This window comes from Vanacampus margaritifer, chromosome 12 (genome assembly GCF_051991255.1).
Source record: "Vanacampus margaritifer isolate UIUO_Vmar chromosome 12, RoL_Vmar_1.0, whole genome shotgun sequence".
Taxonomy (NCBI): domain Eukaryota; kingdom Metazoa; phylum Chordata; class Actinopteri; order Syngnathiformes; family Syngnathidae; genus Vanacampus; species Vanacampus margaritifer.
This window is the reverse complement of record NC_135443.1, coordinates 13,894,812-13,920,601: the sequence shown is the minus strand read 5'-3', so window position 1 is coordinate 13,920,601 and position 25,790 is coordinate 13,894,812. Positions and strand designations below refer to the sequence as shown.

Below are 25,790 nucleotides of genomic sequence, written 5' to 3'. Positions count from 1 at the left end.
TTAAAATATGCACCTACTTAAAAGATGCACGGACAGTACTGGGACTCTCGCAAAAAAACAAAAAAGAGTTACATGGCAAAATAAAGTTTGTGTCCACCACAGCAAAAACTTGTCTTTTTTTTTTTTTAACTATATTCTTAGATTTGTAATTAAAACCTTTGCTGCCTCAAAGGATTTCAGAAAAAGTGCATTTTTTAAGGGATACTGCATTCTTTTCAGTGTACAATTGAAACCACACCGCTAGGTGTCACTCTTGCAGAACATGTTTGTGTCATTCTGTCGCTCATCGTCAGTCACATTATACAGCGTGTACCTCCAGATAAGTAGTTCTGATGTTGAAATAGCAGAACAGTACTAGTGGTAAAAGACATATAATGTTGATGGATAGATGTGTATAGTTTCGTTTTTGCTAAGCCCCAGGAGGATACATGCTGTTTACAGCGAGCAAAATTGTTAAATTATCATGAGATTCACGACTTCAAGCCTATACTTCATATAAAGTCATCCCTTTGACTCGTTGTTGTTTTTCAGCCAGTTTATAGCAGTTATTTTTGTTTCTGGGTACAGTACGCCTCTGCAGTCTGCAATTTGTGTTGTCTGGATGTCATACAGTGGCTGACTCCGCATTATAAGACAAAGACACGATCGCGTAAGCTTTTATACGTACTTTAAAGTCCATCTTCTTTTCCAACTCTGACGTGACGACCTCACCCTTGGGCCAAATTTGTGTGTTTTATTTTGAGGGGAAACACATAAAATGTATAATGCCTCACAGCTCTGGGGTCGAGTTTGAATCTCGTCTGCGAACCAATTGAACGTCTATTAAAAAAATGTTATTATGAGCAATACAAAAACTGTGTACAGTTAAGTATAACCATCGACCAATGCTTTCCTAACTGTCCGTTTTTGACACTACACGGCTCACCTCAAAACTAAATTGTCACAAATGTACACCCTTAATGTAAAGTATCTGCTCTCAATTTACTCCTAAATTTACACCCTTAATGTAAAGTAATGTCCTTGACTGTTTGGAGCGCTCTTTTTAGTCACGTGATCTAGCGCCAAGCCCGTACAACTTCCTTAGCAACGTGTAGCTGAACCCGGAAGTACTTCATGACGCTCCGGCTAACTGGCTAATGTGACAAGGAAGTCTGTCCAAGTTGCGTGGTTAGTTTTAAGTAGTCGGGTTACAGTTGGTTCGTGTTCAGGACTTGCCAAATAACTGGTGTTTTGCTCGTGGGGAGCGAGCATAAGTTGTAAGTTGACGTTGTTTTGTGTTAGCGAATTGTTAGCTCCCTCGTTTCCACCGCATGTTGTTCAGGCTGTACTGCGCCAGCGTATTTCCGATTGGAAATGTTATTATGACGAAATGATCAAGCGTTATTTACAATACGCTAATTCTAAAATGTACCGTTGTTGGAAAATTACATTTGCCAATGTAATTCCCTGTTTTAGCACTGTTGAAAAGTCGCCTATAGAGTACATTTATATAAGTACTCAAAGGCAGTAATACATTACAATATTACACGTTACTGTCATTGGAACAGCAAATTTTATTGTGGAGTGTTTATTTTACAGTGGGTTCGTCAACCGCCGGCGTTTCGTGGTTAAGAGGCTGATACTTGCTTCCATTGTGCAGGCCAACCACAGGAAAAAAGGTTTGGTGTTTTTTTTTCGGGGGGGGGTATTGTTTGTTGTTTGATTATTTTGTATTCATGGTCTAGATTTTGTTTGTTTGTTGTAACAAATATTTACAAACTAATATTTACTAGTATTTCAGGCTGTTATGACTTAGTTCGGTCTAGATTTATTTCATTTTTTTTTACAAATATTTACAAACTAATATTTACTAGTATTTCAGGTTTTTATGAGTTTGTTAGCATAACTGAAGTGATAGAAATAGTCTGTTTTTGTTTTTTATGTACTGGTACAGACTTACTGTTCTTATGTTTTCAGTGGCCGTCATGCATTTGTTACCTGGGCCTCCCGTGGGGACTTAAGTCGGGTAAGTAGATTTAGAGCGAGTTAAAAAATAAATTAATAAAAAAAAAAACGGGTGCCAATCTTGATTGCTCTCAGAGATGTAGACGCTTTTCTACAAAGCAGGCAAACCTAGGATTCCATATGTCAAAGTTCATTTTGCACGGTCTGGCAGGAGTAAATGTTATTAGATTAATTAAACACACACAATGTGATTTATGAAACCTGAGATGAATGTGTGTGGCTAATTTGGCCTTCCAGTTCTAACTTAATTTTGCGCGTATGGTAGTGTTGTTCCAATACCGATACTGGTATTGGCAGAGGCCCCAATACTGCATTAAAACAGTGGTATCGGTGAGTACTAACAAGTAACATGCTGATACCATTAATTCTGACTCAATTGTAGGACTTTGGATGCAGCATCTTGTGTCTTGCTCATGCACGACATTCACTGATGTGTGGCATGTTCACTGCATGGCGAGCTAAGTTATCCTATTGGCCCTTGAAAACTCTGAACCAATGGCAGGACAGCTTTTTCATGTTGAGAAAAAAAAAACAATTTAGGTATCGGTATGGTATCGGCATTGGCCGATACTGCAAAGCTGGGTATCGGAATCGGTATCGGGGGGCCAAAAAAACGATATCGGAACAACACTAGCGTATGGTGCGCTCTCATATTTTCCATAGTGAATGTGCATCAATTTGTAGGTTAAGTATCTTGTCTTTGTAGTGTATCCAAATTGAATATAGGTTGAAAGGGATTTGCAAATTATTGTGTTCTGTTTTTATTTACGTTTTACACAACGCGGCGGCACGGTGGCTGACTGGTTAGCACGTCTGCCTCCCAGTGCAGAGGACGTGAGATCGAGTCCGGGCTTCGGCCTTCCTGGGTGGAGTTTGCATGTTCTCCCCGTGCTTGCGTGGGTTTTCTCCGGGTACTCCGATTTCCTTCCACATTCTAAAAACATGCATGGCAGGTTGATTGGACACTCCAAATTGTCCATAGGTGTGATTGTGAGTATGGTTGTTCGTCTCTGTGTGCCCTGCAATTGACTGGCAACCAGTTCAGGGTGTACCCCGCCTACTGCCCGAAGCCAGCTGGGATAGGCTCCAGCAACACCCGCGACCCTTGTGAGGACAAGCGGTAAAAAGAAAATGGATGGATGTATGGATTTTACACAACGCCCCAACTTCATTGTAATTGGGCTTTGCACAGATCAACACTAATGACATTTGGAGGTATCTTATTGTATCATTTTTATTGTCTTTTGCCTTGACAGGTGTACCTTCAAAATGTTTCCCTCACACTCAAATGATGAGCCACGATAGGCTTGTCAAGATATGCAAGGGTTATGGAAAGTCTTCAAAACTCTGCTGAGGAGCAACAATGCACTTTTTACAAAGACAATTCATGGTCCAAGAAACAGGAATCAGCTAACACCAAACCAGGTGTCGGTGGATTTGTTTTAGTGCATGCCGGTAAGTTCCATGGACTATGTTTTCTTTTTGACTAAAGAAATTTAAATATTTGATTAAGTGGTTTGCACATCTGCCTCACAATTTTTAGGATTGGGGTTTGAATCTCAGTGTGGAATTCTTCCAGTGGTTGCTTAGGTTTTCTTTAGGGACTTTCTGTAAGCGGTAATACTGTGTCAGTGTTAACGGTTGTTTATGTTCACTTTTATTGTCTGGCAACCAGTCCAGGATGTTGCTCATAGTCAGTTAGGATGGGCTCCAGCACACCCACGATCATAGTGAGAATAAATTAGATAGATAGATGGATAGATAGACAAATAGATATCTATCTTTCTTTCTATCTATCTATCTATCTATCTATCTATCTATCTATCTATCTATCTATCTATCTATCTATCTATCTATCTATCTATCTATCTATCTATCTATCTATCTATCTATCTATCTATCTATCTATCTATCTATCTATCTATCTATCTATCTAAGTTTGTTGGTCATCTTTTAATAGGTAAATGATTTTCTCATCCATGGTCAGTCACTTTTATACTATTGCTCTCATGTTGTTTCAGGTGCAGGCTACCATTCAGAATCCAAGGCGAAGGAGTACAAGCATGTATGCAAAAGAGCTTGCCAGCAAGTAAGTGGACTACCGTCAACAGCATGCACGAATCCTTTACATAATTACTTGCACAGAAGAAAAAGGTAATAAATCCAAAGTGGAAGTACTTTGAATCATTTGAATAATGCAATGTTTTAATAATTTTCTCACATTTTGTTCTCAAACTTCATTTTGCCCCCGGCCCCTCAGGATCTCACCCTAATCCCTTTTAGTTAACATTACTTAGCAAATAACAATAAATGAAACCACCACACCTAAACACCTACCTCCATCATCATGTTTCACTTTTGTTAACATTGTTAAGTTAAGTTAATTTTTTTATTATTTTTTTACTTTTCCCCTTAATTTGCCGATGTTAAAATATAAGTTCAGACTGAGGTGTACAAATTGGTGGTGAAACAATTGGTACAATTCCTCTGCTTTGAATTGAATATTTTTATGATTAAATAGTTTTAACTTTAACGCTAAATATTCTTCCTCACAATATTTTACAAATTGAGGCATGCCAGCTCAATGTCACTGAGAAGTTAACACAAATTTTCAGGCAGTGGACCAGCTGAAAGCAGGGGCCCTTGCAGTTGAAGCTGTGGCTGCAGCACTGGTTGCGCTTGAGGTTGGTTTCTTATAATTCAACTTTCATTATTTTAATAGACTAAATTCATTTACTACTGAACAAAAACTTCCCCGCCGACCCCCCCCCCCCCAAAAAAAACTGTACAATTTAATAACTGCTAAATTTAATTTAACACATGTATGTGTTTTAAAATTAAAAAAAAAAAATCATTTGTGTTCTTAGATTGACCATGATTGTGGATACGTCTTGTTACATGTTACAAGGGATAATTTTCCTCTGGCAAGGGTTGGGGAAAAAGAACAATTACTTTGTTGTAAATGCTTTATTTCAAGTTGTTTATGGAAGACTGTAAATAAATCAGCCATATATACCGGTATTTTCGGTACTGTACATTCCACAGCAAAATCTGTATGTTAGTAAATAAATAAGTTCATGAAACGTTCTTATAAAAAAAAAAAAATACAAGGAAAGCAGGAAGAACATCCAAATATTTTGTCATCCACAGCAAACAACATCGTAAACTGAATAGTAATGGACCAAGCCAAAACAGCCACTGATCCTTGAGATTACTTTGGTAATCCATTGTCACTGCAAGCTGCTCATATGTTCTATGTGTTCCCAGGACTCTCCTTTTACGAATGCAGGTATGGGCTCCAACATAAACTTGTCAGGGGAAATCGAGTGTGATGCCAGTATCATGGATGGGAAATCACTGCAATATGGAGCTGTAGGTGCTATTAGTGGTACGTTTTTACATTCTAAATAGAATATATTGAATAGTCACTCATATTACTCACTCGGGGTGAGTGTTGCCATATTAGTACAGTTGTCAGAAAGTGTGTGTAGATGTATTTGTAAACACGCGTTTGTATAAAATCACTGACTCCATTGTCCTGCTAATACATACCTTCCTTGCAGGTTTTAAAAACCCTGTCTTGGTTGCAAATCGACTACTGAGCGAAGCACAGAAAGGGAAACTTTCAGCCGGCAGAATACCTCCCTGGTGAATATCATAATCCCCAATTACTTTGTCTGTAAATTAACTTTTAACTTTTTGATCAGTATCAATGATTTCTTTGCCAGCTTTTTAGTGGGACGGGGCGCACACGAGTGGGCCATTAGCCATGGTGTCCCACCCTGCCCCTCAGAGAAAATGACCACTAGTGAGTGTTTTTCTACTACTTCTATATTATATAATTCTCGTAAGAGCTGAAAGTTATTGGAGATTCTACAAAGATGAATCTGGATGTGTGATGGCAGAAAAATCAGTTTTTTTGTTTGTTTTTTGTTGTTTTTTTATCGCATACAGAGTTCAGTTTATCTGCATTCAAGCGGAACAAAAGAAAGATGGAGTTGGCTGAGAAAATGGACCGAGGACATAATCAAACAAAGAAAAGAAGACAATCAAGTGGGAATGTGAGTAGTATTATATTATTAAATTTTTAGATATAAGAAAACACTTGCTACTACACTAATGACATCAAGAATATGACAAAAGGTGCAGTGGTTCAAAAAAGACAATTAAAGTGCATACAAACTGGCAAACCATTGCACGTCTAATAGAAATTGAATAATGCAATAAGTAAGGTGCGTTCTCCTATATAAGACTATATAAGAGTTGGTAGACTGTAAAGATGCTTTTCCAAAAATGATGCTAATGTTGACAATGATTAGTGCAGTTTCATTACACCACAACTGGAGTCTGATTTGATGAGTTGAACTAAAAAGCAGCTGAGCCAAGAGTGATTGTGCTCCCAACCCACAAAGTGCTGCTCCCCACACACAAAAGAGAACAGAAGAGTCTTATTTTTAATGTTAATGTCAAATTGACCACACCGTGTGAACTGCCATTGCCAGATGTTGCTAATAGTACCTCTTCCTAACAATTATTATAGTCTATTGAGTTCAGTTTGGCTATCATCAATATTACTGACATATGTTCAATAAAGAGCAACTGAGTAGTTGTACCGATTGTTGACGTAGCCATCTTCAAGTAGTACATAATCAAATGATTGATTTGTCTGTCAAATGGCTTGTTAACAAACGAGTTACGGGTTTCAATTCCTCCCTTCTTAGCTTACGTAAACCTTCATGACCTGTTAAGAAATTAGTATGTGGCCATCTGGTGCAGCCCAGCAACCACTCGGTCACCTTTAGCATTCAGAATTATACTTAGCTTCCTATCAAATGGTATAAATACTATTTTTGAGCTTAATAAAATTGCAGTTCGCCGGTAGTGTTTAAATCTCTACCTTTTGCCAAATTCATACTTTATATTGAATATACCGTCTAGATCGCGCACCTCTACATGTTACGTAAAAGTTGTTGTAAACGTGGCGCTTAGTCTGGCGGGGGGGACAAGAAAATCCTTGAGGTCCACCACACCTATAAAACACTGGGAGAAACCCTAAAGTATGTTCATAAAATAAGGAAGTTATTTAAATAGACATATTGCTCCATGTTGTGATTGGAATGATAATCGTTTTTTTATTAACACTCACTGAATGGTGATCACCCCCAACCATCATTATCGTGTAAAGTCTAGCGTGAATCCAGGTTTCCGACCTGACTGTGAGGAGTTTGTATGGTGGTTTGTCTAAATGTGCCCTGCGATTACCATAGCCCGGGGACCAGTCCAGGCCAGGGTGTACCCCGCCGCCTGCCTGAATTGAAGTCACCAAGGATAATCTACAGCTGATTTATGACCCTGATGAGGTTAAAGTGGTCAAGAAAATGAATGGATCTATGCTATTGGTGTTATAACTAACTAGCCTTTTCTTTTAACCTCTTCTTCGAATGAATGTTTCAGTTTCTGGTTGGGTTTAGAAGTGCATCACATTCTGGTGTAATGGCTTGAATTGCAGTCTCATGAAGGTTGTAGCAAATCATGCCTGAGGAAAACTGCAATCAGGGAGGACTCAACTCAAGATGAATGAAATTTGAAGAGCATTAAAGAGTGATTCATACGACGCTTGTCAAGTACAGTTTGTAATCTATTTCTAATGCAGCACTTGTGTAGTTCGCAAAACATCAGCCTCTCTCCAAACTCTTTCTTTTGTATATAATTACTTATGGACTGATTGTACTGTAGTTCACAGGAACAGGCTCACCATGACCAGACCAAGCTGTATCGACTGTCAAATAGATGCATTTTACAATTTTTAAACAATTCCTCACTGTTAATCTTTTCCTGTGTTGTAGGAAAATTGTTCAGAGTGCCTTGATACTGTTGGAGCCGTTGTCGTTGACATGCAAGGAAATGTAGCTGCAGCGGTTTCCAGTGGAGGTCTAGCCATGAAACATCCTGGCAGAGTTGGCCAGGTAAGAGAGTTTGTTGGTTTTTAATTGTATGCTGTGAGGGAGGCATTCATAATAATGGTTTGGTCTATCTCTTAATCTAATCCCATAGCTGCTTAAAATCAAGTTTCCTAAATCTATTGATGTCATGTCTATATTGCCTTTAGCTCCTTGGCTGCACATTTGCACTGATTGTGGGGATTGTTATTGTATGCTGTCATTTGGCCTTCTAAATCATAGTGCTGCAGCAGGAGAGAATAAAAAATATCCTGGGAAAAAAAGATAAATCAAGGGGGCTGAGTTTTTGGCAATCAGCAAGCTGACAAAAATAAGTCCTGCTTCCAGTTACACCAATCACTTTATATATATATATATATATGTACAGTCATAGCAAAAATTTTGACAGTGAGTTAAATGTTGTGTTTCACTTAACTTTGCTGCGTAACATTTTCATGTTTGTGATTCACATTGTTTCTCTTGTTGTAATGAGCACTCTTTTTTCCCCCCCCCCTCAATGTCCAAACTGGTAAGCGGTGAGCCAATTGAAAGAAAAAGGGTCAACATAGTACAGGGTGTTCCAAAAAATTGACATAATTTTAAATATGCACATCGGAGTGACTGCATGTTCCAGGCATCCATCCATCTTCTGCCGCATATGCGAAGCCCAGACTTCCCCCTCCCCAGCCACTTCAACCAGCTCCTCCGACGGGATCCCAAGGCCTTCCCAGGCCAGCCAAGAGACATAGTCTCTCCAGCGTGTCCTATGTCGTCCCCGGGGCCTCCCGCTGGTGGGACATGCCCAGAACACCTCTCCAGGGAGGCGTCCAGGAGCCCGAGCCACCCCAGCTGGCTCCTCTCAACGCGGAGGAGCAGCGGCTCGACTCTGAGTCCCTCCCGGATGGCAGAGCTTCTCACCCTATCTCTAAAGGAGAGCCTGACCCGGGACACCCTGCGGAGGAAACTCTTTTCGGCCGCTTGTATCCGGGATCTTATTCTTTCGGTCACAACATCACGTTCCAGGCAAACTTCTTTTTGGAAAAATAAAATCTTAATTTATCCCAATTTCAACTGGATATTCAAACGGATATAGATTTTATTACCGTTTTTCCAAAGCTTCACAGGCATCATGGCACATGTTTTCCTGGTTGCCGCCTTCTGTTGAAATTTTTGAAGTCTGCCAAGAGAGGTATTTTCATTTTTAGTTTTTTGAAAATGCATGCTGACAATGTTTGACTTCTCTCTTCATGTCATGGTCATTCTTCACCCTGAAGACAAAAGAAACGTCAGCTCAGACTAATAAATGATGTCAACTTTTTTGCAACATCCTGTAAATATTGACTTTTTGGCCACATTTTATTTGTTTTTCTTTTTTGAAACAATATAATAGAAAACATGCTTATGCACCAATGCATTAATGACACGCAAAGTTTTACCACAACTGTATCAACCAAAGTAATTTGGTATTTTACCCTTTTTTCACCCAAAAAAAGTAATTGACTTGCACAAAAATTGACATATCAACAGTTATTTTTGCTTTTAAAGACTTACGTTTTCCTTCTTCTCTCAGGCTGCTCATTATGGATGTGGCTGCTGGGCTGAAAATGCATGTAACATGAACCCTTACTCTACAGCAGTGAGTACCTCAGGTATAACACTCCTCAACCTTCTACCGGTACTTGGTCAATGAGTCTGCACGTTTACCACAAGCCCCACATTTTGTTTCAGTGACGATATGAATCAGAACCAGATATTCTATTTGAGCCTGTTATTTAGCTCCAGTGAGTCAAGCTTTAAAAGGCTTGATAATTCTTTCCGATGACCTCCAACCATTCTTGCTGAGTGATTTTCATCAGTCACTTCCTCGGATGATTGAGTCATCTTTTTCTGCTCGTTGTTAGTCATCTGCAGGCCAGGTGCGTTGCAAGGCACTTTGAATTTACAGTGACATTCAACAATGATCACCTGCTATGAATAAAAAGTGTGCATAGCCATTGGAGTGCATTTAGCACAATGCAGGTTTGAGTTTTTTTGTACAGTTAAAGTTATAGATTTGCAACTTCTATCTCCCCCAAATTAATTCTATAGAGTTTTGTGCTATGAAAGTTGCTGTATTGTAGTTGTTACTTTTTCATGGATAAATAATGTGTGTATCATTCACATAAAAATGTGCACCTGTTGTGTCCTAGTTTTAAGTGTAAAATGTTTGAGGTCATTTTGTACAATTGGCCTGTTCTCTATAATGTAAATGTGATAATAGTCATTCAAACATAACCAACCTCATTTTTTAGCTAATTTCGCTGAAAGAATTGTCTGAATACCTAATATCAGAATATGATTAACCCTCTTCATTACCATAAATATAACACATTCAGATTAAATTACAGTACAATGTTTTATTTCTGTTGCGTCCCACTGTTAATGCATTATCAAAGTTGACGAAGTGTGGGTTCAATATTATGCACTACTGTGTTTCTACCACATCCTCTCTTCACTGTGAAGTTGCCCAGTCTCTGATGTTGGCTAAAAATCTTTATGAGGATGTCAAGGGGATGGAGAGTATAATGTGTGTTCCAGTGCGTCACCTGTTTTTAATTTTCCTGCATGAAAGCCAGCCCCATCAAAAGAACGAGGAAAAACAATAGTTTTCATGCTGAAGTAGAGGCCGTTTGATCCTCACCCTCTGTCATTCACTTGGTCCCTCACCGCCTTCCACTCTATTGTGTTTTTATTTGTAATATGTCGCTCGTACTTTGTTGTGGCCCTTAAAAGAACAGCTTGTCACTGTTTACTCTTGCTGCTGCTGCTGCTGGCTGTTACAGTCTACTTTTATTCTGATAGCACTGCAAATCTAGTTGAACTATGTTTGTGTTGCCGTGATCACTCTTTGAGTGTAAAAGCCCAAGTACCTGGCCAATCTGACATTCTGCTCTCATTAGAAAAGAACTACGCTGGTCCGGGCATCTGCACTCCACAGTCCACAGAACTGTATTCTGTTGTGTTGTAGTTACTCGATATTTTATGGGGCTTTCATTTGTGTTTATAAAAACAACATGACAATGCTCTCAATGAGGTTTAACACATTTTCTATGGCATGTGTTGTTTTCAGGCTTAAATTGGTCATGTGTGAGTGAGCCTAGAAAAGGCTGCATTCATATTCCCCTTTTCTTATCCACAACAAGACATATATGTGCTGTTTTTAATTTACCCATAAGTAGCGTATTATCCCAGATATACCATACAAAAATTAATTATATTATTATTATATTATATTTTGCCTTAAAAGCTTTAGATTGTAATTTGAGACACGTATGCCAGAGGCCTTTTGCTTTTTATAGATCCCTCACTTAAAGTCTTTGCACTATGTTTCTGTTTCACCCCTTGGACGCGATACCATAACCACATGCAGCACGAGCGAACAGCTTTAAAATAATTCAGAGCTTTTGGCAAGAATAACATGTTCACACTCCGTTTTATACACAGCTTTTATGTATCCCACAGATTTGTTTTCTTGGAATTTAAGAATAGGAAAATATACAATGTTTCTGACTTTGTAGATAAAGTTGTTAGTGTTACATCTGGCAGGCGGTCACTCATGTTCACCAACATCTGTTTCATTTTAACCCCCTAGTGAGCCAATGGTGCCATAATAATAACTATAAGGATAACAATAGTAATTTTTCCTTTGTTTACGTGCCATATTTTTTGTGCTACATAAGCATACAATTAACCTAATTTGTATTTAATAAAGTAATATATGAATGATCTTGAAACCAAAACCATAAAATGTCAGTTAGAACGATTTGCTAGTTGCAAATGTTTTGAACATTAGTGGAAATAATGCAGGTCTGTTTTACTCAGTTGTGTCTTTGTGTCACCTGCAGGCTGTGGGGAGCATCTGATTCGCACGATGCTGGCACGGGAATGCGCCGCTGCCATGCAGTCAGAAGATGCCCATCAGGCGCTATTGGAAGCTATGCAAAACAAGTTCATCAGTGAGTTGCACATATGTAGCTTTCATTAACATTTCTCAGGGAAATGCAGATTTGTCAGCCAAGAATGAGTTTGTGGAAAAACAATGATTTTTTGAACAAGGTTAACAGGCAGATGTAACAAACAGATGTCGGGTAGCCCCCTTTGGGAAGACCAGAATCAAAAGAAAAGTTTGATGATTTATTGTTGTTTTTTCTTCTTGTAACTTGTAACGTGGCCTCCAAATACCCCCACACTTCATGGTGGATGGCCAAAGTTCATTTTGTTTTCATTGAATGTTCATGTGATGGTTTAATTTGTTTTATTCATTTTATAATTTATAGCTTGGTGTACTCTGCCAATGACTATGGGTCTGTACCACTTAGGCTCTGTCATTAATCAATTTCAATGACACATTTGGAGCAGGTGATTGGAGCCAGTTTAAGTTAATTCAGCACCATAAATCCTGCTCTAGCTTTGGTAATGTTTTCTATAATGTGAAGGCCACTTACACAGACGATATCACTTCATTTTTGTTTGCGTCAGCACTACAGTTGAAAGGTTTTCTCGTGACATACCTCTCAAAGACAAGCTAGAATAATGTATACATCCACCAATTTATCACAGTTGATGGATAAACAATGGGGGAAATTAAGGCAGTACATACTTTGCTACTATGCTTTGAACAAGCATTGGCTTTTCATTGTCGTATAGGTAAATTTTTATTCAACCTGTAGGTAAGTGTTTGACACATTTTATTTTACACACTGCAAATTAAATACATATAAATACTGTACACAATTGCATTCAGTAATTTAATTTGCGTCAAACGACTAGATCTGTTTTGTCTGTTTTTCTTTCTTTCATGTGACATAGTTAGAAAGCTTTGATATGGAAGGTAAATTTTGCCACTAAAATATATTACTCTTTGTTCATTAAGGCTCACCCTTTCTGGCCAGTGAAGATCGAGTTTTGGGTGGAGTAATCGTCTTGCGGTGCAGCAGATGTGTGGAACCTCAGCCGTCTACAAATGTTCAGGGTTCTCTCGGTGAGACACGGGGTACACACTTTGATTCCATGCCTCAGCTGAGGTCAGACGAAAATGTGGCTGCAAATATTTAAAATCTATCATCGGACAATTGGATAGAAGGAAGAGGTGGGTTGGGTTAGTGGGGTGTGGTTGTAGGGGGGCTTCATCTTGGCTTTCCTGGCGGGTGGTCTGTTTTAACTTGCACAATCAGGCTCCAGTTTCACACCCTTCATCTCAGATCTCACGAAGACCTCCCACTATGGAATCAAATGCTAATCTTCAGACAAGCTGGCCTTCTGAATGTGCCTCCGTTTGGCTGATTGTGTTGGTAGATCTGGTTTCTCTACCTGTAGTTTTTTTGTGTGTCTCTGCAGCAGATGGCTTTTTTTCCCTTGAGCCAACTATAAACTGAGTTGGGATAATATTGCTTGAATTCAGTACCATTATTTGAGTAGCACTCTTCTGCTTTATAATCAAAATGCTGTATTGTATATTTCATCTGTCCTTCTTATGTTTCGTTTGCACAGTGGAGTTTCTTTGGAGCCACACAACAGAAAGCATGTGTGTCGGCTACATGTCTGCCCAAGATAGCAAAGCGAAGGTGAGCTCTATTAAACTGCCTCCACAATCTAATCACGTCTTCTCGGCTTCAACAAAATGTTACTATTACGTGGCCAACGTAACTATTTTATATTAGGAAACTCTCACTGTACTCCACCAAACAGAAATGTCAGAAAAAGTTGATACACATGGCAATTATGTCATTCAGTAGAAGAATTTAATTGTTCTGTCTGCCACTAAAGCAAATTATATATTTAATGGATGGATGAGCAAAGATACATTATATGCAGAAGAATTTTTTTTTTGTATATATATACTTGAAAAAATAAGTGAAATTGGATAATTTCCTGTGGCACACCTGATAATCTCTCGTAACACACTAATCTGCTGGAGCGCAGTGGTTGGAAATCACTGGACTAGAGTTAGCATTGTATAACGTAATTTGTGAGGTTTTGCTATGATGTTTCGTCAGTCAATTTTGCCAGCATTCTTTGCGGCATCTGGCCAAACAAATAATCAAATAATCAACAATTATGAAAAAATGGGCCTGTATAATATTGTTGCAGTTAGCCATAGAACATACACTAACACTCACCTAATCATATGAAAACATGCAGAGAGTAACCATAGAAACAAAATATAAAGTGAACATCAAGCATCGGCAAGTTCTCAGAAAGGCAGAAATTTGGCAGCTGATCGATCCTTGTTTCCAGATGTGCTGTCCAAGCTACTTTATCGTAGCACAAAGAAACATGCAAGCCTGTGGAGCAACTACGAAACAGAGCAGCAGAAGAAAGAGAGATCACAATTCTTTCTTTTGAAATGGTTAGATGACTTGCAATGCCATCATCAATCAGCGTGTTGGTAAAATCCATAATTTGGACGAATATTGTCAGAAATGGACTCTGGAGGGCTTGCCATAAGCATATTCAGTATGTCCAAGGTGGTCTGGATTGAAGAGTAATGGCTGGAAATATACATCAAAAGACAACAGCCTGTTGAGTTGAGAGTTTGAAAAGGCTTTGTGTATAAAACAACATTTCTTGTTTGGATTTTGGGCTGCATCTCTGCAAATTAATTGTGGGAATTTGTGCATTGGAAGGTTGGTTAACCTTGTCGGTGTCTGTTCAACACACACACACATTGTCAGGGACTATTTAAACCATTTCTCCTCCCCTGCTGCTTTTTGTGTGTTTGATCTAGTCATCTTAGTGCATTCATTGTTGTCTTCATTGTTTTTGTTTAATTATTTTTACATTAGCGTTTCAGTGTCCGTTTCAAGATACTATTGCATTGGCTTCATGGCTTTGAGTACTGATCACATTGATTTGTTTGGCCTATAAATCTCACTCTGTATGAGGAGAGGCCACTGTTGTTCAAGGTTGGCTCGGATTTCAAAGCGTTGGTGCTATGTCCTGCTGAGCACCGTTCCACCCCTCCTCACTTCACTCATGCCTCGTGGTATATCTGTCTTGGTACGCCAACTCCTTATCAGGCAGTAAATGCTCTCAAAAATATCATAAGAGTTTGTTGAACAAAGTAGAATTTCATATCCCTGGTTGTTGGTAGCAGAATAGTTTGCTCTCTCACCCGGGTAAACCTAATGTCTCATGTAGTTCACTTTGTGTGTATTTATAGCAATTATATTAAGCAATCACATCCATGGCTTTTACAGCAAAAATTGCAGTGTTACGTTAAAGACAGATAAAGGAGTGAGCCTACAAAGCTCTCAAGTGCATCGGTTTCTTTTACCATCAGCATGCCAAAGCAGCTGGCTGTCCAATACTTCAAGCCAACATTGTGGGTGCAAAACAAAACTTGAGCCTTTGCTTCTCTGCTGGGCCTCTAAACGCTGCCAACACATTCTCCACTGAATGAATGCCAAAGTGAAGGGCATCTGTTTCCTCTCCAGTCTGTTTAGGTCACAGAAAATGGCATCGATTTAAAGCTTTTGTTGTGTAAGTGCTGTGTCTTGATACTGAACAGTTTTGAACAGTTGTTTCCTAATAAGCAGCTACAATGATGACTTCATTCATTGGCGTAGTAACATTTTTTATACAGTTTCAGTTGGTTTTCGCAGGTCAATGGGGAATGGAGATGGATGTTTATTAGGCACCCTAAGGGAGCATTTACACTGGGCCAATTTGAGTGTGCTGTGCCCCAGTAAGATGAACTCTCCCTCCCTTGTCCACCTCGGCACATGCTCACACTGCTCAACTCATCCATGTCAAACTACATCACTTCCCTTTTTTTTTCTACACCATAATGATGCCCAAAGCCTCACGTTCACCCATTCATACACCAGTGGTTGGCTGCTGCCATGTAGGGCGCTGCCAGGTCCACTGAGAGCAAATCAGGGTTCAGTGTCTTGCTTTAAGGACACGGCGACACGGTCACGAGGGCTGAGGATCGAACCCACAACCACTCTACCACAAAGCCATGCCAGCCCAAGTGTAAATAGTTTTACAGAAAGACCTATTTATCCCAAAATTGCTTGACATTTTCTCTGGTATCAGTAGCCGACTCATTTCCATTCCTATCTTTTATGCAAGGTGGCGGTCTTCATAAAAAAATGGTGGGAGAAACGATTCATTATATGAGTTATATCTAGTTTGATCACTTGAGTGTGCTCGTGCATGAGCAATCATGCTGGTCCCCAACCAAGAGTCAGCAAAATACTGCGCGTCGGCCTGCTTCAGAGCTTTCAGATTGGACAAATGACCTAGAATTTCATTTTTAGATGTCCCAGAGTGTAGCAGAAATTGGCTTTATTCAGAGTGAGATCCTTTTAATACTGTCAAATTAGCATAACGTGTCTGCACCTTTACACTGGACTGGACATTTAGAGCCTCACAAAAAAGCTACATTGACAGGCAACGACACACGGTTTCCCCCCCATGGCTTGTCATGATTGCGCAGATGAAAGAGAAATGTAAAATATGGTGCCCCCCACCTAGGCGCTGTTCCCTCTTCCTGGACATCATTACCACTATAAAGCTTTTGCTGCGCAAACTAAGGCCAGAGATAATAGGATAGCATGCGATGCAAAGTCCCTTTGATATTGTCTAGTTTTTGACATGACAAGTGTCTCTCTTTCTTGTACATTTTGTTTTTGTTATCCATTTAGTCTTGGTAATAAATAGCACATGATTCAAAGAATGTGAAAGCCACAACAAAACAGTGACATAGTCAGCGTGCTAAAAGTGTTTTTTGGCGTATTCACTGGAGTTAGCATGTGGCTTGTCTTGCCTCTAGAGGCATTCGTGAAGTTGTTTGTCGCTCACAAATTCACATCAACTATGTCTTTCATGTGATGTTTTGACCCGGCTTTTGTCTTGTCATGTGGTCGCTTCACTGGGTGACAAACTTGACAGCAGGCACGCTGTTGATTTGCAGCTCCTCGTTTTCTGTTTATTTTGCATTGCTATCATGTAATGGGACAATTATTCCATCCCACCAAAGGTCACTATCATGGAATAAACATGCATTCTATTAATAGTCCATGATGCAACATATTGACATGTTGGCCTGTTGATATTGGATAATAGTAGAGCGGTCAAAATTAATCGACAAGTAATAGATTATCAATTTAATCGACAACTATTTTAACAGTAATTGTTCACTGATTTCTATATTCCTTTATGACAGAAGACTGATTATCTGTTGTGTTTATTCAAAATAAGACATTTGCAAACATCTGCTATACGAAGTACAAAATTACCACCAATCACTGGTTAATAAACCGTAATCAGGGGGAAAAATGCTTTTATAATACTCTTTAATGGAAAATTAAAATGAACCTGAATAATCGATAGATTATTCGATTCTAAAAATATCCGATAGTGACAGCACTAGATAATAGTACAATCTGTCCAACACAATATTGCCAAATAGATTGTGATTGAAGTTATAATGGACACGTGCATCCATCGCATTAAATGGGCTACACTTTGGTTATTTACTGACTATAAATAAGCATCCATCCTCCCTCAACCGCATAAGAAGAGTTTTGGAATGAGCAACATGCTGTCAGCATTGTGGTGAGCTTACTTACTTGCTCTTTTTTTTTGTTGCCTGCCCCTTCATTATGGTCATTGTGTCAGGTTGCCAGAAAAGAGAAGGTCTAAAAAGCTGATTGACGGGTTGCATGCTGGTGTGTTGTTAATGTTTATCATGCATAGCCCCTATACTGTAAATCGTTGTAAATAGTATACGTCTAGATTTCTATTCAATTTAGTCCGAATTGTTAGGACTTCAAAGGCTCTTCTGACATGAAAGCACCTTAAGTTGATTATGACTCGGCTTTGAACCTTCACTTGAAGCAGATTTAAAATGGCTGTTCTCAAAACCCATCCACAAAAGATGAAGGGAATGAGATGAAGACAGAAGGTTGTATTGGAGGCATAATAACCCCCGAGAGTGTTGCCATGTGTGTGCGTAGCCTCGTCTGGGTGATGTTCCAGTGTATGACAGTTGCCCCCGGGGTGCCAGAGGCCATAGTCGTAGGACTTCTCTTAAAGAATGTTATAGAGATGGATGAGCCTGCAACTGGAGATGTGATGTCAGGCCAATTCAGTGGCCTGTTGTTCCTCTTTCGGTTATTTCGGTTATTTCTGATATTTTATTTATTTAGGATGACCCACTACCCCCCGCAAATAAACCTTGCATCCAAGTGTTATTCAATAGTCAAAACAGACAAATGGAGATGAAATATAACCTAGTGTTCCAGATCAAAAACATCGGCCAACGTCGCACTGTGTTTATCAAACCAAAGTTGATTTGAGTCTGGACCGATGTGCGGCAGCTGTCTGGAGACCGCAAGAGATCAAACACTCTGCGTTCTGTGAGTTTGATGCTCCGCTGCCTAAAACGTTCACAGTGGTCACATTTGATCAACAAACTGACCTGCAAGTAATTAATTCTGCAGCTTTGACACTTTAGCTTGTCAGATCATTTGCTGATGTAAAGTTGTGATTTTGACAGTTTACATTGGGCCAGCTGTTACCCAGTTGATGCTACGAGTACGACTATTTTATTTATTTATTTATTTATTTATTTTTTACACCACTTAGTACTTGGATCTGACTCACTCACTTTTGTCACATTTTTACCTGCTGAGCTTGATGACAAAAAAATCTGAATTTTTTTCTAATCAAGCTTCACCGTTGTTACCCTCTGAGATTAGTGGCATCACTTTGTAGTGCTACACCATTGCATATACAGTATATAAATATTAGTGGAAAAAATATTTTTTAACTTTGAAAGGGGAAGTCAAATAAAAAAATAAAACGCAATACTAATCAGAATGCCGTGTTTGACTAGTGTTACCGCATATGACATTATTATTGTGGATTTTATAGAAATGTTTTGACTTGGCTTCACTTCTGTGTTCATCACAGGAACGTCTAATGTTAGGAGCATCTTCGTTTAGTGTTGAAAGGATTAGATCACAGTATTTTAACTATAAGCATATAATGATTCAATCTTACCTTTGACACCATAGTGATATCATTTTTTTATGAAATATTAGGTGTTTTTCTGGTTATTTTTCTAATTCGGAAGTAAAACGCCCGGTTCAATAAAATCCCGCCTCTCTCCGTGCGGTTGCCGCAGCCCCGGCAAGCCAGCTGCATCCTGTTGCTGGACCTCTGCGTTTGAACACTCCTCTGGATGGCCACGCAAGCCAATGAAGCCATCAATTCTTCAATAAACATTTGAAACAAAACGGCTCCTTGCTGCAAGAAATTGTGGAGGAGGAGAGAAGAAGAAGGGGGAAAAAAACCTAAGCGGGTCGCGAACCGGGGACCTGCTGCTTACAGGGTGAGCTACACCATTCGTTCAGTTAGGTTCAGCAGCATAAGTGTCAGCCAGATCCTTTTGTGGGATTTTAAGACAGCCATTTGGCATTGCACTTTGGCATTGCAAATGTGAAGGATAATTGATTGTTTTGAATTCATTTGGACAGAATGTTTACTGATGTGTTAAGTCCGCAGAGGCGGTCCGCACCTAATGACGTCATAAAGTGAGCAGCTGCTCGTTTCCTCAGGTTGGGAGGGGCTGGTGCTTGGAGAGCAGAATGACCTAGAATTTATCATAGATGGGCAAATGGAGGAAAACATCACTTTGGTGATCTTTTTTGGTGAAGAAAAAGTTGATTTTTCATGTTGCTAACCCTATATACAGAGATAGGAAGTAACCAAGTAAAATTACTTTGTTACTGTACTTGAGTAGTTTTTTTCAATACGTTGTACTTTCCTGAGAATGTATTTTTTTAGACTACCTTTTACCTATATCCATTACATATTAACATGAGTATCCGTACTTTTTACTCTATACATTTTCAAAACAAGGTTGTTACTTTTGTTTTTAAATGCATGAAACCATTAAAATACTTGACCTGGAAGAAAAAGCAGCCATCAATGTCTCCTGGCTCCACCAATCATATGAAGCCAGGTTCTGATTGGCTCTACGACACATGAGCACATGACGTGCAATTGGATCGTTTAGAACAACACGTAAATAGAGGGCAATGCGCGCCGCCAGTACAGAGGATCATTTGAACTGGATAAGATGAACGCTGCAGACTGCCAGTCAACACTAACGTTCAATCATGTCCGCAAGGAGGGGACCAGCAACATGAGAGAGTGATACTCAACACTGTCGACTCGACCCAGGGCTAGTCAGAGAGTCAACTGGCCAATGTATCCCCGTTTTTGCTCCATCAGCTAATATCTTTCAAATTGATGTAGAAGGAAACATCCGGTAAAAATACTTTACTTCTACTCGTCAAGTACATTTCAGAGCCTGTACACTTTTTTTTTTTTTTTTTTTTTCAATTTTCACTTGAGTAATCATTTGAGTGAGTACTTTTACTTTTACCAAAGTTGTATTTTACACAAGTAATGGTACTTTTACTCAAGTAGAGAATGTCAGTACTTTTCCCATCTCTGGTGTTAAATTATGAATCAATGTATGTCAATTTTATACCAAGTAGTGTAGATGCATTTATAGCTCACGTTGTTTTCTTCATTGCTTCTTCCAGACACACATATCCAGATTACCACCTGGGACAGTTCCTGGTCAGTCGGTGGCCATCGAAGGAGGTGTTTGTCGCTTGATGAGCACGGTGGATTGAGTCCCATTCTCCTTTCTTGTTGGCTTCTCAAGCAATACTATACTCACAATTCGTTATGATGGGTGATGTTTCCTGTGTAGTTTGTGCACTTGCAGAACTTCCATATGCACTTGGATTATACTTGATGCACTGTTGCCTTGATGTGCCACATCGATTTCTTCCTTTTTGTAGATAAACTACAATTTTGAGGTAAACAGGGTGGATTTTACTTTATATTGCTTCACTAATGGAACTATTTTTAAGGGATTTCAATTCAAATTCCAATATAGGTGTAAAAAAAAATAATAATGTTTTCAAGCACATTAAATGGAATTATGCACATTAGTGAATTCCTGCTACGTAATGAATGGTATACTATCTAAACTGACAGTAAAATAGTGATGTAATAATTACTGATAAACATATTCACATCTATGTAGTCTCACACACATCATTAACCCATGATGTACAATAAAATATATATATCATGCTTCTTGGTGGCAAATCCTGCCATAGTTTGGCTTTAGCCCCTGGTGCTAGCTAGCTAGCTAGCTCCCATGATGCTGGTTTACCTGATAGGGAGCTAGCTAGCTAGAATCAATGGCTAAAGCCAAACTGTGCCAGTTTATTTTTACTTTCTGGACGTGGATTTGCAACCTCTGTTCTTGGTTAATAAGACACTTTATAACCTTAGCATACTCCATGCAAAAGTAAATACATGGCACTGCATGTGCATCACCAAGAGGGCAAAACTGCATGTATGCACTTCCAGAGCTATGCTGACACTGTAGCACTCAGGTAGCAGTTAGATCTATACCAAGAACGACTGTTAGCAAACTACAAATAATGTACCTTAAAAGAGACATGTATTTTGTTGTTCTGAACGAACGGGAATCTGTAATCCAATGTATGCATTAAACACACATTTAAATGGTGCTGAGTTTTACTTGAAAAAGTATCAATCCATACTTCTGTTAGGATTCTTCTTTTTTTTAATTATTATTATTATTTTTTTTTATTTATATATATTTTTTAAGGAGAGCTCAGTATTGTTCATTCGATTTGACATCATCATTGCTCTCCTTTTTAAAAAATAAAATAAAATAAACAAAAAAAAATTTAAATTTTTTTTTTTTAAATATATATATATACACATATATACACATATATATATATATATATATATATATATATATATATATATACACACATATATATATATATATATACACACATATATATATATATACTTTTTTTTGTATGTGGGTGAGTATGTGTATGTGCGTGCGTGCGAGCGTGTGTGTATTCATCAGTTCACCTAAAGCCCATTAAAAAAAAAAATCCCATACTAATAATATAATATAATAATAAATTGCCAAATGCAGAAACATCAATGTAAGTTATCACGATGTAGTGGCTCTCGCTAACAGGATTCTTATTAACAGATTCTTTTCTCTATTGATAAATGTTCAAGTCTCAAGACTATATGGCGCTTGTCACATAAAAATGCAGTGTAAAACTTGTATGAAATACAGAAAATCCTAAAATATGTGCAGCTTTCTACAGTGCTTCAGAAGTAAATTAACTTTTGTGTTACCATGTTACTGTCTATTTTGAGAAACTTCAGGACTTGAGACGGTTTCTTGGAGTTGGAGTGTGCCACACGCAGCTATTTGAGGAGTAGATTTTTTTTTACCCTATGAGACAGTGTTTTTTTCCTGTCAAAAATGTATAGTCTGGGAATAAATTGCATGCTGGGTTGGAAAAGAGAACTCGACCGACGGTTGCCAGTATGCTGAATGTCATGGCGCAATTATGTAGAAGAGCTACAATTTTCAGCTTTTAAGCATTTGAATCTATCATTCATTCACACTCTTTTTTTTTTTTTGTCTTATTGATGTTGTGATATAAGTGCGTAGTATTGGTCAATTTTCAAAACCACCCATGCTGTTGAGACGTACCATTTCTGGTATCTGCATTGGAACATCCATAATTTGAATAGAATGTTAATCAGTAATGTTCAGAAATCAATTGAATGAGATTTTGGCGGCAGATTAAAACAAATCCACTGTTGCTGCATGCAACTATACTTAGAACCATGATAACTTATTGGCTTCATCCACTAGTTTGGTTTGAAAGTGTAAGAAATTGCACTCCTGTGAGATCACTGACATGCAAAATGTAGCTGACAGGTTGGGAGAAGTGTCAGAAATGTGTTTGTGTTTCCTCCCCAGCCTTCTGACCCTGGTTTGATCCTGCAAGTCCATCTAAAAAGAGGCAGTTGTTACTTAGCCCCTCACCCACACTCACACCAGTCACCATTAGCTTGATTACGGGCTATTACAGAGCGGCCACTTTTCATCAGAGCTAATCTGCGTTGCCGGGAGACCCTCAAGCAAATTCATCTTGGAAACCTTGCCCTTCAAGCATGAACCTTCCCTGCCCTGAATCCACCTTTTGCTTTGAAAAGGGATCCTGGATCTTTAAAAAGTGGACAAAGTCCTGAGCCGTTCAAGGTGTATCCAATGCCTGGTGCTCAGCAAGGCTCGAAAATGCAAAACAGACGGTGGAGCAAATAAAGATCAAAGGCGGCGAGCCGAGCTGCTGTCCTCACATGCCAAACGCCACTGTCACAATGAATCACTGCCGTTTGCCTTCCGTGCTCATGCAGCTTCACCCCTGCCCGAAATCTCCCACCTCAGCGATGCCAACCGCCTCGTCGCTGTCACTGTTTAACATCCACTCACCGGGTCAACATTCACTGTGTGCAGGCTGGCGATGTCTCTTTTAGTCAGAATTGACCCTCGGGAGGGAGGCAGGTTTTACCAGAACGAGTGTCAAGTTGTTACCGCTGCAAAGGGATCTACTACGCGAGGAAGGAAAGCCACTGTCTGACATTGTTGTCTTGAAAAAGATCTGTATGCGACTCAGCTTTTTTTACTTTTTCTATTACTCTTTTAAGCAAGCCATTCGCTAATCGGCTAATTTACACAAACTTTTAAATCAACAAAACCATTTTCCAGGAAATTTTAGAGAACTGTATGCTTCCCATTGCAAACACACTATGGAAATCTTGATTTCATTTTTCATCAGTATTTGGAACCTTGATCAGACTGCCAGAGGAACCAATAGCTGGTTTGATAACCACGGTGTTACTGTACTTGATTGGGCAGCAAACTCCCCTGACCTCAACCCCAAAGAATATCTATGGGATATTACCTGAGCAGTGCCACAGGCTGAGGAAGCCCAATCAAATGTTGAGTATATAGAAATGAAGATGGTTTTCAGAAGCCTGACATTTCTACTTAAATGTCTTTTTTTATTGATATTATGTAATATTCAAATTTTTTGAGACATTGAATTTTGGGTTTTAACTATCTGTAAGACAGTCATCTTTAGCAATATCTTCAATTTGCTTTAGGAGTTATTTTATTTTTTTATCTAAAGCCTTTTTATGGAGTGGCATGGCTCAGTGGTAGAGTGGTCGTCTCCCAACCTGGAGGTTTGAGTGCCTTAATAGGTGGAAAAGCAGTGGACAAGTGAAAGACCATTTGACAGTGTTAATTACTACACATACATGGTTAACGAATTATATTCGTGACAGCCTAAGCAACAGTTGGTGTAAATAAATGGATGGTCATTAGGATGGTCTTCTTGTTTCCAAAAAACTTTTCAGATGATACTAATCTATTATTTTCCATGTGGATTTCCAGGTCGGCCTACTTATGGCTGAAGCAAATTTTGACCTAGATAATATTTCAAAATGGTTTATAGTGAACACATTTTCCCTCAATGTGCCTAAATCAAATATTATATATTTAAATCGAAAAATAAAAACTGCTCAAAGTCAATGTTTAACATTGGTATTTCTATAGGGGGTGGGGGGGGGGAACAATTCTCAAGTCTTTTCAACAATCTTTGTTGGAGTCATGATTGACGAGCACTTAAGTTGGAAAAGCCAAATCTGTGTTATTTGTAAATTACAAATTCTCTATTATTGTATTAAATATCCTTGTATATATTCTATATGAAATGAATAACTTTTAATAATAATAATAACTAAACCTTTAGATTTTTGGGAGTATTATATAATGACCTAAAATAAGATACAAATTCTGGAAAGTTTTAGCAGTGTGGATGCACGCTCACAGTCCGGCCAAAACATTTGTTGAGTGAAAAATGTATTCATGAAAACGGGCCAACACAGCCAATCAAGAAAGAGCCAGATCATGTCACTGTACTCTTTCAGTCTTCCACAGCCTGACCTGTTTATTCAGCTGTTCTCACCTTCCATCCTAGCAATTGGCCCCGCCCCTGTTGTGCTTCCCAGTCAGAATGGGTGGAGGAAGTTCCTGATCAGATATTCCAGATTAGAAGACAGACCTTTTCATTTATGGTGGAGTTCAAACCATATGGTATTGTGGCCCAAATGCTTCCACAACGCAGGAAAGGGAAGGGAGTGTGAGAGGATAAAAATTACACAACTCCGTAATGAGTTGCCTTCTGAGTCATCCCCTACTTTTAAAGAACCCCAACGTTGAACTCAAACAGACCCCTAAAGAGCACATGGACATTAAACACTAGTTTTTAATGGAGATATGAGCTATAGAAATGTTTAAGTTAACTTAAAAAAAATAATTTAAAAAACTGAATGTTCAACATCTATTGGTTCTCAACAGAAATAGATGGTAAAATACCAACAACCATATCTTGATATTTCTTAACAAGCCCTTTCGGATCCTTAACAATATACCACTAACATGGTGCTTTGCATCCTTTGAAATGTACGAAAGAAGTATCCTTAAAATAGTATCACAAAAGTGAGCCTCCAGTGACGCCCCACAACCCAGACCAGCAAGTTTTTTTCTGTAGTTTTTAAAATAGGCTGCTGGTATGTATGAACCGTAAATTGGCATGTTTTTCTAGATATGTCGGAGTAATAGCCATTCTTTGACTTGAGTGGTGTCCACCTGCGGCCCGAAGAAGTTGGCCAATGAAAACAATTAGGGGTGGTGAGTACCGATACCAGGTATCATTATCGGGCTGTGTAGTGCCCTATAATGTAATAATTTTCTGAAATATAATAACGCCTGAAAATGTAATAAAAAGTGTCCTTAACATGATCAAAATTGTATTAAAACCCAATAATGTAATAATTTAACCTATAATG

General features: G+C 38.8%; 1 protein-coding gene across 1 annotated transcript; it reads left to right on the top strand.

Moving 5' to 3' along the window:
• Positions 1-1,099: 1,099 nt before the first annotated feature.
• tasp1 (taspase, threonine aspartase, 1) lies at positions 1,100-21,555 on the top strand. Its single transcript, XM_077582923.1, has 16 exons — positions 1,100-1,256; positions 1,579-1,658; positions 1,957-2,005; positions 3,261-3,459; positions 4,026-4,093; positions 4,620-4,688; positions 5,272-5,392; positions 5,568-5,652; positions 5,733-5,812; positions 5,959-6,065; positions 7,851-7,970; positions 9,514-9,592; positions 11,828-11,938; positions 12,856-12,963; positions 13,473-13,546; positions 20,549-21,555. Exons 4-16 carry the CDS (start codon positions 3,333-3,335, stop codon positions 20,639-20,641), a joined length of 1,242 nt encoding a protein of 413 aa, XP_077439049.1. The 5' UTR covers positions 1,100-1,256; positions 1,579-1,658; positions 1,957-2,005; positions 3,261-3,332; the 3' UTR covers positions 20,642-21,555.
• The last annotated feature ends 4,235 nt before the right edge of the window (positions 21,556-25,790 follow it).